The sequence below is a fragment of the Mustela putorius genome, unplaced genomic scaffold, assembly GCF_011764305.1.
Source record: "Mustela putorius furo isolate JIRA1106 unplaced genomic scaffold, ASM1176430v1.1 tig00003976_pilon_pilon_pilon, whole genome shotgun sequence".
NCBI lineage: Eukaryota > Metazoa > Chordata > Mammalia > Carnivora > Mustelidae > Mustela > Mustela putorius.
Genome location: NW_025422118.1, coordinates 1,115,568 through 1,131,352, shown reverse-complemented (window position 1 = coordinate 1,131,352; position 15,785 = coordinate 1,115,568). Strand labels below are relative to the sequence as shown.

The 15,785-nt window shown below is 45.0% G+C and overlaps 1 protein-coding gene across 2 annotated transcripts in view; it reads left to right on the top strand.

Moving 5' to 3' along the window:
- Positions 1–15,785, top strand: part of IKBKB (inhibitor of nuclear factor kappa B kinase subunit beta) — a 61,423-nt gene that overhangs the window by 28,678 nt on the left and 16,960 nt on the right. For both annotated transcript variants that reach the window (XM_004775703.3, XM_013047423.2), the window contains exons 6-9: positions 8,292–8,380; positions 9,532–9,621; positions 11,941–12,065; positions 15,476–15,583. In XM_004775703.3, the coding sequence (XP_004775760.1) occupies positions 8,292–8,380; positions 9,532–9,621; positions 11,941–12,065; positions 15,476–15,583 (412 nt within the window). The remainder of the gene's footprint in view (positions 1–8,291; positions 8,381–9,531; positions 9,622–11,940; positions 12,066–15,475; positions 15,584–15,785) is intronic.

Here is a 15,785-nt window from a genome sequence, read left to right as displayed (position 1 = left end):
ACAGCAATTTGTATTTGTAAATAGCCTCCCCGCACTTCTTTCTTCAGTCCCAGGAATTGGGGAAGGTCTAGATGAGAGTTCCTGGAGACAACCAGGTAGAGCACTTCTCTCTCAAAGGCTCAGGGAAAGAATGCAAGTTCCTCTAAGAAGTACTTTTGAGGGTGCCTGGGTGGCTCAGTCAATTAAGTGTCTGCCTTTGGCTTGGGTTGTGATTCTGGGGTCCTGGGATCGAGCCCCGTATCAGGCTCCAGGAAGCCTGCTTCTCCCTCTTCCTCTGCCACTTTTTCTGCTTGTGCTCTCTCGCTCTCTTTATGTCAAATAAATAAAATCTTTAAAAAATTAAAAATTAAAAAAAATTTTTTTAAAGAAGTACTTTTGTTCCCTAAAGTCTGAATTTTCCTACTCCTTACAAAACTTCTGAGAAAACTCGGGGAGGTTTGGGGTCGGTAAAAAGGACAGGTGGACTTGGAATTGCTTCCAGAGCTGCATTTCTGGTTTTGTAAAGATTTGTAAGGGAAGGACAGACTCTCTTAATTTCTCAAGGAACTGGGCTGTAACTTAAATGATAGCATAGGCTGATCTCCCCATGTAAACTGCGTCATCTCTAATTTGCTTTTTTTTTTAATATCAAGAAAAAGATTTCTGATCAAAGTCAAAGGATTGCTGTGTTCTGGATTTGGAGCCGTTTGTCTTTGGAATGTTTTAGCAAATTCTTCTACAAAGGCTTCAGAAATTTTTTACTTTCACTCTGGATACATAGTTTTATTTTCATTTAGGGGAGAAGGCCTTAAAAAAAAATTCCTATCAGCCTCTGAGTATCAGCTTCCAATTTGGCCATGTTCTGATCACAGTGAGTTTACAACCTTTGATCTCAGGGCTGTAAGTTCAAGCCCCATGTTGGGTGTAGAGAGATTACTTTAAAAATAAATAAATAAATAAAGTTTTCCCAAATATTTTGTCAAGTTGGAGCTAGAACAAACAGTAAATATTCCTGGCAGTATTGAACAATCCTTTGGAATCAAGAGCCCTCCCCAGGGAGGTTGCGGAAGATAATTCCTTTTTCTTTCTCTACTGATGAGAGAGACAGCAGGAAGAGCCTCTAGTAGGAATTCTTAGTTTAGCTGGCTTCTGCCAGTCTTTGAGGGTCCCATCTATAGACTCTGCGTGGGGTTTAAAGAAGAGAATGTAGCTCCAGTGTCTACCAGAACTTGGCAAGGATTTTCATTAGTTTTGAGTTTCCCCTTAGTTAAGGGAATAACATAGCACTTTGCCAGAAAATCCCACAGAGTTGCGTCACTGGGGACCTTCCTACAGAGGCAGATATGTGAAGGACATGCCCAAAACCTTTGAGAAAACCTCTTTTCCAGTGTCTCACTTGATTGCCAATAAAGCATTGATTTCCAGGCCAGCTTTTTGATCACGTGCCCCTGGAAGGGTCCAGTGCGGAAGACCTAGGTGTTTTATTTATTTTTTGAGCAAGAGAGAGGAGCATGGCAGGGGAGGGACAGAGGCAGAGGGAGAGAGAATCCCAAGTAGACCCCACATTCAGCATGGAGCTCACTGCAGAGCTCAACCCGACAACCCCAAGATCACAACTCAAACCAAACTCAGGAGTCAGACACTCAACCAACTGAGCCACCCAGGTGCCCCTAGGTGGTGTTTTAGATGCCTTTGTGTCTGATTTTTCATTAGCCTTTTTGCAGTGAAACTTTCAATGAAGCTATTTTGGATTCTTGAAACCTTTTGGAAGCTTCTGTACATCTGTTAAAATAGGTATCCTGTTCTATTTGTTTGATTTGGGAACCCTTGCTTTTAAGAAGTACACTTAAAAGCAAGGGTTCCCAAATCAAACAAATAGAACAGGATACCTTGTTTAATTGGAATGTTTCCCACATTGGCCATTGTAATTCTAGGTTGTTTTTTAGTAAGATTTTACTATTTTTATAGATATTTATAGCTTCCCAAATCATAGTTCTTAACCATTAAATAAGCAGGTTGCTGGAAGGTAGTGCCCTCAACTCTTCAGAATTTAAGGGTTTTTATTTGTTTGTTTGTTTGTTTAAGCTAAGGTTTTGATGCCCTTGGAGCCAACCTAATACCTAAAGGGAACATGTTGCTCGTTTGGTAGTTATAAGGTGCTGTACAGGATACCTCATCACATGGACATTTTCTTGAGGTTGCAGGTGCCCTAGTGTCAATGTGACCCAACCTGTAACCAATTTATTCTTTAGTTAGGTGACTAGCCTAAGACACAGGAGTCTCAAGAGTTAGGTAGCATGCGTTCTAACAGCTTTCACATGCTTGGTTGTGCTCACTAGTTTCGTGGATTTGGGCCTCTGAGATTAACAGTAGCCTTCATCTACACAAATCACTTTGGACCCAATCTGAGTAACCACCAGCAATTCCTCACGTGGAACTGGGGACTGGGGAAAGGACAAAAGGAGTAGACTCCAAAGAATGGGGACAGATGGGGAACTGTGAGCTGAACCGCCAGCAGTTCCCAACGTGGAATCCGGGGACTGAACCAAGGGCTGGGGTTGCCAATCAAATGGAGGATCTGTGGAAAGCCTGTGAGGTGGGGAGCCATCTTACCGCCCATTAGTACAAAGAATCAGACTCACAACCAAGAGGGACTTACCAATGGCCCTTGGACCGCAAGGAGAACTTGAAGGGTTCGAGGGTATCATGTTTGTGTTTCTTGTTGTTCCCGAAGTTATCAGAAGTTTCCTTCAGATCCCACAGTTGTCACCAATTATGTTGAAGAACAGAAGACAGCTGAGTAAATTCTCAAGATCTTGTTGGGTTTGTTCAGCTACTCATGAATTGGGCAGCTTCCCATCTAGCCAACAGAAAGGAGCTCCAAAGAGCTGTACAAAATGAAACACTTATAGACAGAAGGGGGAACGACACAGAAGGCACTTGCAAAGAGTGGATTGTTTCAGGCAAGGTCACCCTCCTTTGGGGGATAGCAGGGGTCTGTCAGGCAGATTACCTCACTAGTGCTGACCAGATAGTTCTAGACTAACTAGTTAAGATTATATTTCTAAGATAAGCTGAAAATGCAGTTAGGTTAGGTCTTTTTTAAACTTTTTATTTTTTTAATTTAAGATCTTACTTTTCTTTTTTTAATTTTAGAGAGAGAAAATAGGCAGGGGAGGGGCAGAAAGAGAAGCAGACTCCCTGCTGAACCAGGAGCCCTATGCAGGGCTCGATCCGAGGACCCCAGGATGCCTGACCTAAGCTGAAGGCAGGCGCTTAGTTAACTGAGCCACTCAAGTGCCCAGTTCGGTTAGGCATTAAGTCCCTGTTGGTGATGTGGCCTTAGTATCAGGGGCACCATTTTGGACCTCTTTTCTTTCCTTTCCTTTCCTTTCCTTTCCTTTTCTTTTCTTTTCTTTTCTTTTCTTTTCTTTTCTTTTCTTTTCTTTCTTTCTTTCTTTTTAAATTTCAAAGATTTTATTTATTTATTTGACAGACAGAGACCACAAGTAGGCAGAGAGGCAGGGAGAGAGGGGGAAGCAGGCTCCCTGCTGAGCAGAGAACTCAATGCGGGACTCGATCCTAGGACCCTGAGATCATGACCTGAGCCAAAGGCAGAGAATTAACCCACTGAGCCACCCAGGCGCCCCCTATTTCTTTTTTAACATAGTCAGTTTTTATTGAGTGAGCAAACATCCTGTTGTACTTCTAATCTAATCTCTCTCTCTCTCTGTTTTTGGTCCATTTATCCTCCCATTTATTTTCTATGGAATGTATCCCAAACAAGAATATTCCTTTTTTTTTTCTTTTTAAGATTTTATTTATTTGAGAGAGAAAGCACAAGCAGTGGGGAGAGGGAGAGGGAGAAGCAGACTCTTCACCAAGCAGGGAACCTAACATGGGTCTCTATCCCAGGACCCTAGGATTATGACCCAAGCCGAAGGCAGATGCTTAAAGGACAGGCACCCCAAACAATTAATGTTCCTAAGGGAGTTTAGTAATCCCTTTAAATTTGGGGTGTGGAAAGTAGGGATTTATCAGTACATCTCTTACAAAACTGCTTTTCGGCATGGAAATCTAGCTGGTCCTGGCTGATCCCTGAAAAAATGTGGGAGCTTTGATTTGAAATTCTGGTTCATCAGTAAGAACTCGAGTGTCGCATTCTTCGGTTAGATATTTGTGTCTTCTCGTGAGCTAAGGGAAAGCTGGGGTAACTACCCAGATGCCATTCCTGACAAGGATAACAAAGAAGGCTGTTGTTCTCCTGTGGCAAATCCTTAACCTGGACCCTCTCTGCAGTCTATCCTAGGAAGTGTCACTGTGTAGCTTAGAAGTTCACAGAGTCAGTGCTTCTTATATAACTCTTTTCTAGAATTAGAATGTGAGAAAGTAACTTTTAGGCTTTATGTTCTATGACGTGGTTTTCAATTTTTATACACCTGTATTATCACTATCACTAAGGCTTTAGATTAAAAAAAAAAAGATTTTTTTGTTGTTGTTGTTGTTGTTTATCCAACAGAGAGTGAGAGAGCACAAGCAGGGGGAGCAGCACAGGGAGAGGGAGAAGCAGAGCAGAGAGCCTGACGTGGGACTCGATCCCAAGACCTGAGCCGAAGGCAGAAGCCCAACTGACTGAGCCACCCAGGTGCCCCAAGGGTTTAGAGTTTTAACAGATTTTCAGGTGCGAAAGTATTTTTCTTCATCTCAGATTCTCATTTTCCATCCAATTAAATTAGGTTCTCCCAATTTGAGACAATTTTGACTCATTTTGTGACACTGCACCTCAGGTTCTGTTTTGTAAAATGTAACACAATCAGGCTGTGCCTTTTACAGATGGATTCAGTAAAGGGAGCTGTTCTGGTTGTTGCCAATCGAAATTTCGACTATCTTATTCACTCCAGCAAACTACATGTAATAATACCTGAAGAATTCAATATTTCCAGATGCAATATAAAGTTGACAAAATTATTTGAGAACAAATGTCCTGAGACGAGGGTTAAAGTTTGCTGTGCACAGTTGCTTAAACGTGAATCGACAGCTGTTAATGTGGCTCACTTAGCAGCTTGCGTCCGTCCGCACTGAGGGTCAGATGACAATTCCCGATCAGGCCTGTGTTCGGAGTGGTGCTTGCAGGACGATCTGAATGGTCTCCTCCATCCCTGGGGGGCTCCTTGGAACATCTCCCCAGCTTGTGGGCTGCGGTATATGCAGTGAGATGTGCACATCTGACTTCAGAGGAGTTTCGTTAGCCAGGGTGTGTGTACTTGCTCAAAACACAGTGCGTCGTCTTAACTTCCATACATTCTGCTTTGGAACAGACCAGCCCACATGTTTAGAGATCATGCCCTGACACTCTGGTCAGATACCAAAATGGGCCTGTTGTGAGTCCGTCAGCATGCACACTTGTTGAGTTGCTGCATGCAGGGCTGGCGGCCAGCCACAAGATCTGCTTCAGCTGCCCTGTTCCTGCCAGAAAGGTTGTGTTTGCACAGTTATTCAAATGTTTGACTATCCTTTGTCTTGATCCTTTAATAAGAATTAGGGAAACGCAGGGGCACCTGGGTGGCTCAGTCGGTTAAGCATCCAACTCTTGATTTGGGCTCACGTCATGATTTTAGGGTTGTGAGATCGAGCCCTGAGTCAGGCTCCAGGCTCAGCATAGTCTGCTTAATATTCTGTCTCTCTTTCTTCCTCTGCCCCTTTTCCCCCCAGCCTCCTCCCGACCCCTGCACTCTTTTTCTCTAAGGAAAAAATTAGTAAAACAAATGAAAGTGCTGGTCAGAAGCATCGATCTTTTTTTTTTTTTTTTTTGAAAGATTTTATTTTTCTATTTGAGAGAGAGAACAAGGCGGGGCAAGTGGAGACAGAGGGAGAAGCAGATTCCCTGCTGAGGAGGGAGCCCGATGCGGGGCTCAGTCCCAGGACCCTGAGATCATGACCTGAGCCGAAAGTGGATCCATAACTGACTGAGTCCCCCAGGCGCCCCCCAGAAGCATCCGTCTTTAAAAGTTAATACAATTGGGAACAAGATAGAGTGGAATATTGTGCAACGTGTCTTTCACTTCATTCAGACATTCGTTGGACCTAAGCTGGTCCTCTGTATTCAGTTATGAAAGAAAAGAAAAAGAGGGAACAAGTATGAAATACTGGAACTGTGTGGTCAAAGCCTGGGTTAAAAGGGCAACTGTACTTAGACGTTTCATAATTAACTTAATATTTTGCAATGGAACTCCCCTAGTAAGATGGAAGTCACTTGTTTATCTGGGTTGGACTTTGAGATGTGTTTTCAGGAAAGAAAGGCTTTATGCAGTGTGTTTGGCAATCTGGTTTCTGTGGAAGGCCTTCTCCCGCTCTGCAGAGAAGACAGGAAATGCCCACATCCCTGGTTTGCCTACATTCTGTCTGGGGTGATGAGGGAGAGAGAGAGAGGAGGGAGAGAGAGAGAGGTGGCGGGCAGTGGCAGCCCAGGAAGCCTCACTGTTGAACATCTTAGTGTTGTCTTCGCTTATTACCTTTTTTAATTTAATTTTTTTTTTTTTTTAAGAGAGAAAGTGCAAGCAGGGAGGGGCAAAGGGAGGAGGAGAGGGAGAATCCCGAGCAGACTCCAGCCCCAGCATGGAGCCCGACACAGGGCTCAATCTCACGACCCTGAGATCATTACCTGCGCCGAATTCAAGATTCGGATGCATAACTGACCGAGCTATCCAGGCATCCCATTGTTTACTACCTTTTTAAAACAAACAAAAAACCGCCATCTTTGTCATCCTCCTGACTCGAATTATCTGTATCTGAGTTATATTCTCTGTAAACTTAAAAGATTTTGAGACCGGTGTCTGCCGTAACGTGGCTCTGTCATCGTTTGTCAGCCGTTCCTAATTGATGACTTCCAGTTTATTTCGAAGTATTTTTCTCCAAGCCATGCAATAAGCATCCTTATGTGTATGTTATGGAGCTTTATAAGCTAGATGACTAGACTTTATAAGCTAGGTTACCAGAGGTAGAAATAATGGGTCAAATAATATGTACATTTTTAAGACTTAATAGATATTACCATATTTCCCAAAAAGGCTGGCAATTTTTCCTCCTTCCAGCCATGTAGGAAAATTTGCCCTTTATTTTTCATCTAAAATTCTTTCTGGCTGAAGAGGTGGAAAAGGGCATTTTGTTTTGCTTTATTTTTAAAAATTTTTTAAAGATTTTTGGAAAGATTTTATTTATTCATTTGAGACAGAGAGATACAGAGAGGGAGTGTGTGAGCAGAGGCAGACACAGCGGGAGAAGCAGACTTCCCACTAAGCTGGGATCCTGACTCTGCGATTGATCCTAGGATCCTGGGATCGTGACCTTAGCCAAAGGCAGACACTTAACTGACCGAGCCACCCAGGCGCCCCTCGACTATTGAGTTTCTAAGTACAGAGTCATACCATCTCCAATAATGATAATTTTATCACCTTCACGTATTTCCTCATTTTTGTCTTTTGTAGTGCAATGAGCTAGGACTTCTGTTAAGTTATTAAACTTCTTTCATGGGTGCAGATGACATCGGGCTTGGAGCCCGGCTGCAACAGGAGCCCCGGTGCTGTACGCCATGACCTTCCCGTACAACAGGCTCACATCAGCCAGGGTCGCGCAGGCTCCTTCCTTCCTTCCCAGCTGGATTCTGAGCTCTTGGGTATCATGCCTCTTATTTTATGTACCTCCCAGAGCCTAGCAGAGAACTGAGCACATAGTAAAGCCATGTTGAACCGTGAGGTGCGTGGAGTGTGCACATAGTCTCTTCTTCCACTTCTTCCTTTAAGCCGGCTCGGACATCCGTGGACTTCAGATCCGATGAGCAGAGTGGTCTCTGCCCAGAGGGCCCTTCTCCTTTACCCTCCCTGTGGAATTTAGACTTTTGAGCCTCTACACCAGAGATGTTCGCCTTCTCAAACTTCATCAGCATCACCTGGAGATCTTGTTAAAACACCTCTAACATTTCTGAGCTAGTAGGTCTGGGGTGGGATCCCAGAATTTTGCATTTCTCACAAGCTCAGACGCTTCTGGTCTGGGCAATGCAGTTGGGGACCACTGCTCTAGACTCATTGGTGACTTTGTATGAAAAAGTCAGATTCTTGTTCTCCAGATTTTCCAGTAACCAGGACTCCTTTCACGTCACCCTGGGAGCTTCTGCCCCAGGCCCTGTCCCTCCCTCCGAATCTGCACTGAAAGTCAGAGTGCATGTCAGGGCACAATCTTTCACAGGACAGGTGATTTTGAAGTGAAGCACATTTTTTAGGCTTAATGAAAATTGACTCCCCTTTCCACCCTCTCAGCCTCTGCACTCAGATATCTTCATGAAAACAGAATCATCCATCGGGATCTAAAGCCAGAAAACATCGTCCTGCAGCAAGGAGAGCAAAGAGTGAGTGACCTTACGGGAAAGTCCTGGGGACCGCCTCGGGGGAGCTGCTCTCCTAGAGAAAGAACACCCTTTGTGTCTTTGTTTATATTTGCATTTCCTTGACTTTGTATTCGCTTTGATTCTGTGGGAACACTTTTGATTTGAAACAGAATTCAGCAAAAAGCTCTTGCTGGCTAGTGGAGGCAAGTTTGAATGGGCCACATTGTTAGTTTCCCCAGTTGCAGGAATCTGATAAGGAAAATCTTGTTTCTCTTCCTGCCTCTGCCCCAGCCTTTGAGACCAGCGCCTCCAAGAAATCGACTTTTCGTTTTCTGTGTGTTCGAGAGTGCAACTTTTGACGCTAACCTGGAAACCAGCTCTGAGCTGTTTCTGCTTGTGACGCAGGGGAGGCATTTGGAGCTGGTACCTGCCCATAGGGCTTGGCCCAAACTGCAGTCTTGCGGACCCTCCGCAGGGGCCCTCCTGCTTGGGTGTGGCAGTTACCTCCCCATGGGCTCAGCACGTGCCCTCTTGCAGCCTTGTTCCTTTAGCTGGGGGAGACTAGCAAGGGCTCAGCCAAGTGGGATGTAGTAACCCAACCTGTGGGCCACTCAGTCTCTTCTGGGGAGAGAGACAGTGAGAGAGAGCATGAGCAAGGAGAAGGTCAGAGGGAGAAGCAGACTCCGCATGGAGCTGGGAGCCCGATGTGGGACTCGATCCCAGGACTCTGGGATCATGACCTGAGCCAAAGGGCAGTCGACCAACCAACTGAGCCACCCAGACGTCCCCGGTTCACACTCATTCTTGCCAGTGATTCTAAGATTTGAGAACTATGGGCATTCACGGAGCAGGTCTTTCACATTATCATGGCAGGTTTAGCAATCTTGAGGGCTGATGCAGAGTCTGTTCATTTTGCCTTCCTCTGGTGAATAGTTGCAGAGCAAACGAGAACATGTACTTTTTGGAGCATTTTTACCGTGTACATTTCCTCTTGCTCTCTATCTGCCGTGTTGAAGGTGGTTTCTTGTGTATTGAGTGGTTCTTAGGAACTCAGGCTCTAACACAACCTGGGAATTCAGAGTATCCTCTGCTCTGGTCAGCGATCAGTTCTTACAGGAAGACAGGGTACCCTCATAATCCTCCCGATTTTTCCTTTTTTTTTTTTTTTCCAGTTAATACACAAAATTATTGACCTAGGATATGCCAAGGAACTGGATCAGGGCAGTCTTTGTACTTCCTTTGTGGGCACCCTGCAGTACTTGGTAAGAAATGGGGTTTACATGTTTGCTTCTCAGCGGTTCCCTGGTGGCTGTCCATGTGTGGCTCCTCTCTATCCTTGCCTTCTGGCATCTAAATCTTTCTGGCTTTCTTGAGGCTTCCCAGATGTATAGGAATTGTTGTACGACAGAGACATACTCTGTTCAAGTTGGTGCTTTTTGCTAGACCCAATGGAAGGATGGGGTCATTTTCTCTGATGTCAGAAGGGCGTTGCTAGCATGTGCTCTCACACACATCCTGTAACATCATAGGCTTCAGTATTTGAAAATAAAGAGTTTAGACTAGATTCATGCTGGTCTGTAGAAGCCACAGTTTCTATGACATGTCTCGGGCCAGCAAGAAGGAGCTGAGCTCTGACCCCCCCACCCCTTCTTTACATTACTTGGTCTGAATACTGGGCTTCTATGTGAGTCACTCATTCATTCAGGAAGTCCTGACTGAGTATAGTCTATGTCTGTCTGCCAGGCACTGTGCTGGGAGCTTGCGATCAATGGGAAAGAAGACCAGCATTTCCCTGGTCTTTAGAAGCTCAGAGGTTAGCGAGAAAGCAGGCATTAACCCCACGCTTACAACAGAGAACTAAGAAGTTAAAATTGTGACAAGTGCTACAGAGGGAAAGTGCAAGGTGTTATAAGAATACGGGTTAGGAGGCCCTCACCTAGTCTGGGACCTGAAGGATGCGTAGATGCAAGGAAGGGCCAGGGGTAGGGGAAGGGAGAGGAAAATGAAGCAAAGGATGTAGTCCATGGAGGGCCAGAAAGACACTGAAGGGTTTTAATTTGGAGAGGGATCCGGTTTAACCTTTGAAGGGACCACCCTTGATGCAGCATGGAGGGTGTATTGCACTGTACAAGCGTAAGTCGTGGGGGAGGTAAGGAGGCTGTTGTGACAAGCAGCTCAGAGCCGCTGGTAGCATGACGGTGTAGAAAATAAGTCAAGAAATGCCTAGCAAGAGACTCCGTTAGACTTGGTCATAGATTGCCTGTGGATGGTAACAACCAGTAAAATTTTGATTGAAAAAAAGGGTCGGCAGTTTAATAAGCAAAAAAAGGTTGAAAGCCACTGGGCTAAATGAGTTTAAATATTTTATTGAGTTCTTTTTTTTTTTTTAAAGATTTTGTTTGCCAGACAGAGAGCACAAGCAGGGGGAATGGCAGGCAGAGGGAGAGGGAGAAGCAGGCTCCCCGCTAAGCAGGAGGCCTGATGTGGGACTGATCTCAGGACCCTGGGATCATGACCTGAGCTGAAGGCAGCTGCTCAGCCGACTGAGCCACCCAGGCGCCCCTATTTTATCTAGTTCTTAAATAAAGAAGAAAAAGGTTCTTTGAAGTCTGAGTTCATTTCTGCTTCCTGCTTAGCCCACCAACTAGGGGACTGGCTCCCTTTCTTTATGACCTGCTCAATGGAATAGAGGTTTCAGAGTGGTGACCCATGGGGCGCTATGATTCGGGTCCTGTGTCTGTATCACGTAATTATGTAGGTCCTTCTGAGCATCCTCTGAAATCCTCATGGGCTCAGCAACAGTTAAGTGGGGGAGCCTGTGCTCAGTCACATCCTTCACCTTCAGGAACTAAAACTTATGTTCATAACCAGATATAGAGACTAATTTGCCCATCCCCCAACTTTTCCTCATGCTTTGCACTCTCTGGGTCTTCCATAAGTGACACTGTCTAGCTAGACTGTGTACAGCCCAGTCTCCCTGCCTTTGCTTGTGATGCTCCTTCCTAGTATGTCTCCTCGCAAACCCTAATGTGAAGAGCCTTCTTCTGAGGCAGGTTCCGTTCCCACCGTGCTTCAAAGCTTTGCGTGGTCCCTCCAACTCTCTCTGCTTGGACAGCGGTCGTGCATCTGGCTTTTTTCCTGCCCAGTTGTAAATATCCCGTTCCATTGCATGACCACACATCCTGAGGCACATTGGTTTAGGAGACGCAGTCAGCATTTAACATGTGTGTTATGCATGCGGTGTGCCTAGCCTGGTGTCCTTTTCCTCTGTGGTATGTAACCTACCTTCCCACCTGGACATGGCACCCAAGGAAAGGGTGTATGCTGTGCTCTGGCCTACCTAAAAATACTCCTGGGGGCCCTCGTATCAGCATCAGGAGTGAATGAGGTACAGAGAACTTGTAGATACCACCAGCTACACGTGTGGTCACCTCCTCCCCCCTCAAGTGGACACACCAGTGTTCTCTGGATGGAGTCAGGGGAAGAGGGGGACGTGACGAGAAGGACAGGTTGCCCCTCCTGCAGAGGCCCCCTAGCAGCAGGAGCCCCTCAGTGCTTCCCCAGCACTTGTTTTCCCACAGGCCCCAGAGCTCCTGGAGCAGCAGAAGTACACGGTGACCGTGGACTACTGGAGCTTCGGCACCTTGGCTTTCGAGTGCATCACCGGCTTCCGCCCTTTTCTCCCTAACTGGCAGCCTGTGCAGTGGTGAGTGAGGGACTGGGGCCTGCGGGTGGGTCCAGGAGTGCCCCCTGAAGGGGGGAGTGTGTCCCTCTGTCTTTGTCATGCCCTTCACCTGTTCCTATCTTACTGGGTGCTCCCAGCCCGAGACGTCTATCATCTGTCCCCCATAGAGGATGTCCCATTAGGACTCAGCATGCAGGTGGTCCAGGCTCTGCAGTCCTAGAAAAATAGAGCAGTTTTTAATGTCTTTAAATGTAACACCAGGTGAATGTTTGCTGTGTGTGTGCAATAGCAGCATGGCCGTGTTCACAGCCCGTTGCACACATTGGTGCACTTCCACTGAGGATGCTGTGTGTTAGTAAACAAATACAGGACGTGCACACATGACAGATGAAAAGTATTTACGCAGTAATGTATTATGGACATATTTTACTGTACCGTGAAGGAGATTTTTGTTTCAAAAGCACAAGAAAGTGGCTTAAAATAGGAACCAATATGTACATAAATACGTTACCCCAAAAATATGTTTTAATAAAAAAACTAAAGGAGACAATTAAGTTTTAAAAAACTTTTATCTTTACCTTTTTTTAATTACAAAAACGAGGGTTTGTGGTATATGTGATGGCTCATCATTACCGAAATGCACAGTTCAAAAATGGACATTCCCGTGAATCAAGTTTCACTCAGAGTGTTCCTTGAGAGGCCACACGCTAATTTAAATAATGCTACTATTTTTCCAAATTTTGTCTTGATTTCCAGTTTTTGTCCTTCTGGAGCAGTAATAAGTTCACATGGTTCGAGCTTCCAAAAGTAATAGAAGAATATGCACTGAGAAGTCCTCTCTGACCGGCCTCCCAGCCACCTGGCTTCCTTACCCCCACCCCAGGCACCTGATAGCACTGGCTTTTGGTGTACTTTGGGGGTGGTTACAAGCAAATTGGCCTCTGTTTGTCTGTTGGTTCATTTATGGGTTTCACACCTTTTTTCCATCAGTGATAGTGTAGTATGAACTGTCTTGCATGTGCTCCCAGAGCATTTCTGCACATGAGAATTTCCTTCACACAATCCGGAAACAACCACTATGAATGTTTGTGTGAGTCTCCAGGCCCTTCAGTGTATCTGCTATACCTTAAAACAAACAAACAAACAGAAAAACCCCACAAATAAATTACTACAAACATCCTCATATAACCTGCCTTTCAGTCTGGCTATTGAAAATGCTTTATGTTTTTCTGTTATTTGTAATGTCTGTTTGGTATTCAGCTGAGTGGCTGTACTGGAATTTTTTTTAACTTATCCCCCTGTTACTGGAAGCACGGGTGTTTTATAATTTTTACTTCTTAAAAGAACACCAAGAATAGTGTCCTTGTGTGTCCTTAATTATTTCCCTAGGATAATTCCTAGAAATGGAATTAACTGATCAAAGACTACGCACATTTTAAAGGTTTTGATGTGTATAGGAATGCTCAACAGAAAGGCTATCTAAATAATATTTCCACCAGGAACATACCAAGCTGCCTCTTTCACCACACCACTGCCAGCACTGGCTGTTACCATTTTTCTATATACCTTTCTGGAAGTAATGAAAACATTAACTTTTTCAAAGGATAGGTATTTGCATCATGAATTATTTATTTATAAGATGTAGCCTTGAAGATCCATTCCAGAAAAGTGGTTTTTGTGATGGCAGTCCATTTTAGTCAACATATAGAAGCCAAACACTGGCAATGGGAAGATGATTGCAGCCAGGGTCCCTGCTCTTAAGGAGTCTGCCCCCCTGTGGTGATTGGTTTTAAAACAAACAATACTTGACCTGCATAAGCTCTGGAATATTGAGGAATTAGCTCATTCATTTATAGTCACACCTGATACTGTAACCAGCATAAAAATAACAGTATCTGTACGTCAGTAGTGTTTTTAACAAACCAAAGAATTACTGCATTTCTGCAGCTCAAATGTTGAGTTTTTCCATTGTTTTTAACAAGGTGAGTTAAAATCCATTTGAACTGGAAGGACAAGTATTTGAAAACATTATGCCTAATGTCTCAGCATCTTTATGTAAGTGCGTTGTCTGCAGAACCAGCTTCTTAGAACTCCGCTCACCAGTGCTGAAGACCAGGTGACACTTTCAGGTAGCCCTCTTGGATGCCCAGTCAGGAGCTGTTCAGTGGAGTAGTCTGTGAGAAATGTCTGTCCCATCTGCCTTGTAATGCCTCATACGACTTTTTAAAAACTTCACTCTCTCATCGCAGGTGGCAGGTGGACAGTAATTTCAGGACAGATGCAATCTGAGCTTCGTAATTTTCTTGTAATGCTACTTTGACATACATTTCAGGAACTAAGCAATAAGCATTTTATTTACTATCTTATGTTTATAATTTCCCACTGACAGACTAAGTTTGCCGTTAGAGGATCATCTGTCTCACTTGTCCGTCATGACGCTCTTGGTGCTCCTGCCTTACAGTCACAGTTCCAGCCGGAGCTGTGAACGGCAGCTGCTGCCTCGCACCAGCGCCAGCGCCTTTCCTGCATGCTCCCCCCAGTCCAGCTCACCCCTTGCCGATGAGAAGCCCTCAGGACTAAAACATTTGTGTTTGAATTTCCCAGGCGTTTTTGGAAAGGAAAGACTGGGACATTCAGACAGAGTAGAAAGAACAGCAGATGGGGGTTCGAGTCCCCCATTTCTGCCACACTGTAGTTGTGTGAACTTGGGTGACCCTGCGGATCTCCGTTTCCTTCCCACTGCACAGGAGACGAGAAACAGGCTCTCCCACATGGGGTAATTGTGGGAAGGAGTCCGTGTTCAGTGTCAAAGTACTTGGTCCTCTTTGAGGCATAATTCACACTTACTTTCTTTTCCTCATCACTGAAAAGCTTTGAAACTAGTTGGGTTTAACACTTTGTCCCTTCAAATACTATTTTGGATGCATCCACACATCTGTGAGTTCTCTCAGTTGGGAAATGTAAAGCTCCTTCCCCGCAGGAGGTAGTGTGGAGCTGCCTGCTTTTAGAGGGAAGTGCGTTGTGCGGGCACGCATCCCACATATTTCCCATCTATGCGATCCGCGTGCAGTGAGCCTGGTTCAGAAGTTCTCATTTTATCCTCTGTCAAGATGTAAGTTTTGCCAGTGATAAAATGAAAAGTAGGGGAAATGATGAAGACATGCCAAGGGTGAGGTCAGGAGTCGGTGGTGCTGGCTGTGGCGCTCTGGGGGCGGGATGGTCGCTGCCGCCACCCCTGAAGGTTGTTCAGACTAGCCTCTGGCTCCGAAAGAATCCATCCCAGCAGGATACTGAGGCACTGTCACCCAAAGACAAAATCGCGACCTATGGGTATCACATACGGTTGTAAAGTGGATTTGTTACAGATGTAAAGTGTGTCTTGCCCGCTAAGTGACTTAGAGGCTCTAATTAAGGAGATGACCCGTTGGCAGGCACTCCAAAGTCCGGCAGAAGAGTGAGATGGACATCGTTGTCAGTGAGGACCTGAACGGAGCCGTGAAGTTTTCAAGCTCCTTACCCTACCCCAATAATCTCAACAGGTAAGGCCCAGTGGTGCTTCTCTATGTAGTTCTCATCCTCTTTTGCAATTAAATATCTGTGATGGCACCAAATAGCTTTTAAATAGGTTATTAGGATAGCCTCCCATGTCTAAGGACTTGACATAACCATCTCCGTCTTAAACTTAAAATGGATTACCACCCCTCATCCTATCTAGAAATCCTCTTTCCTAAATTCACATAA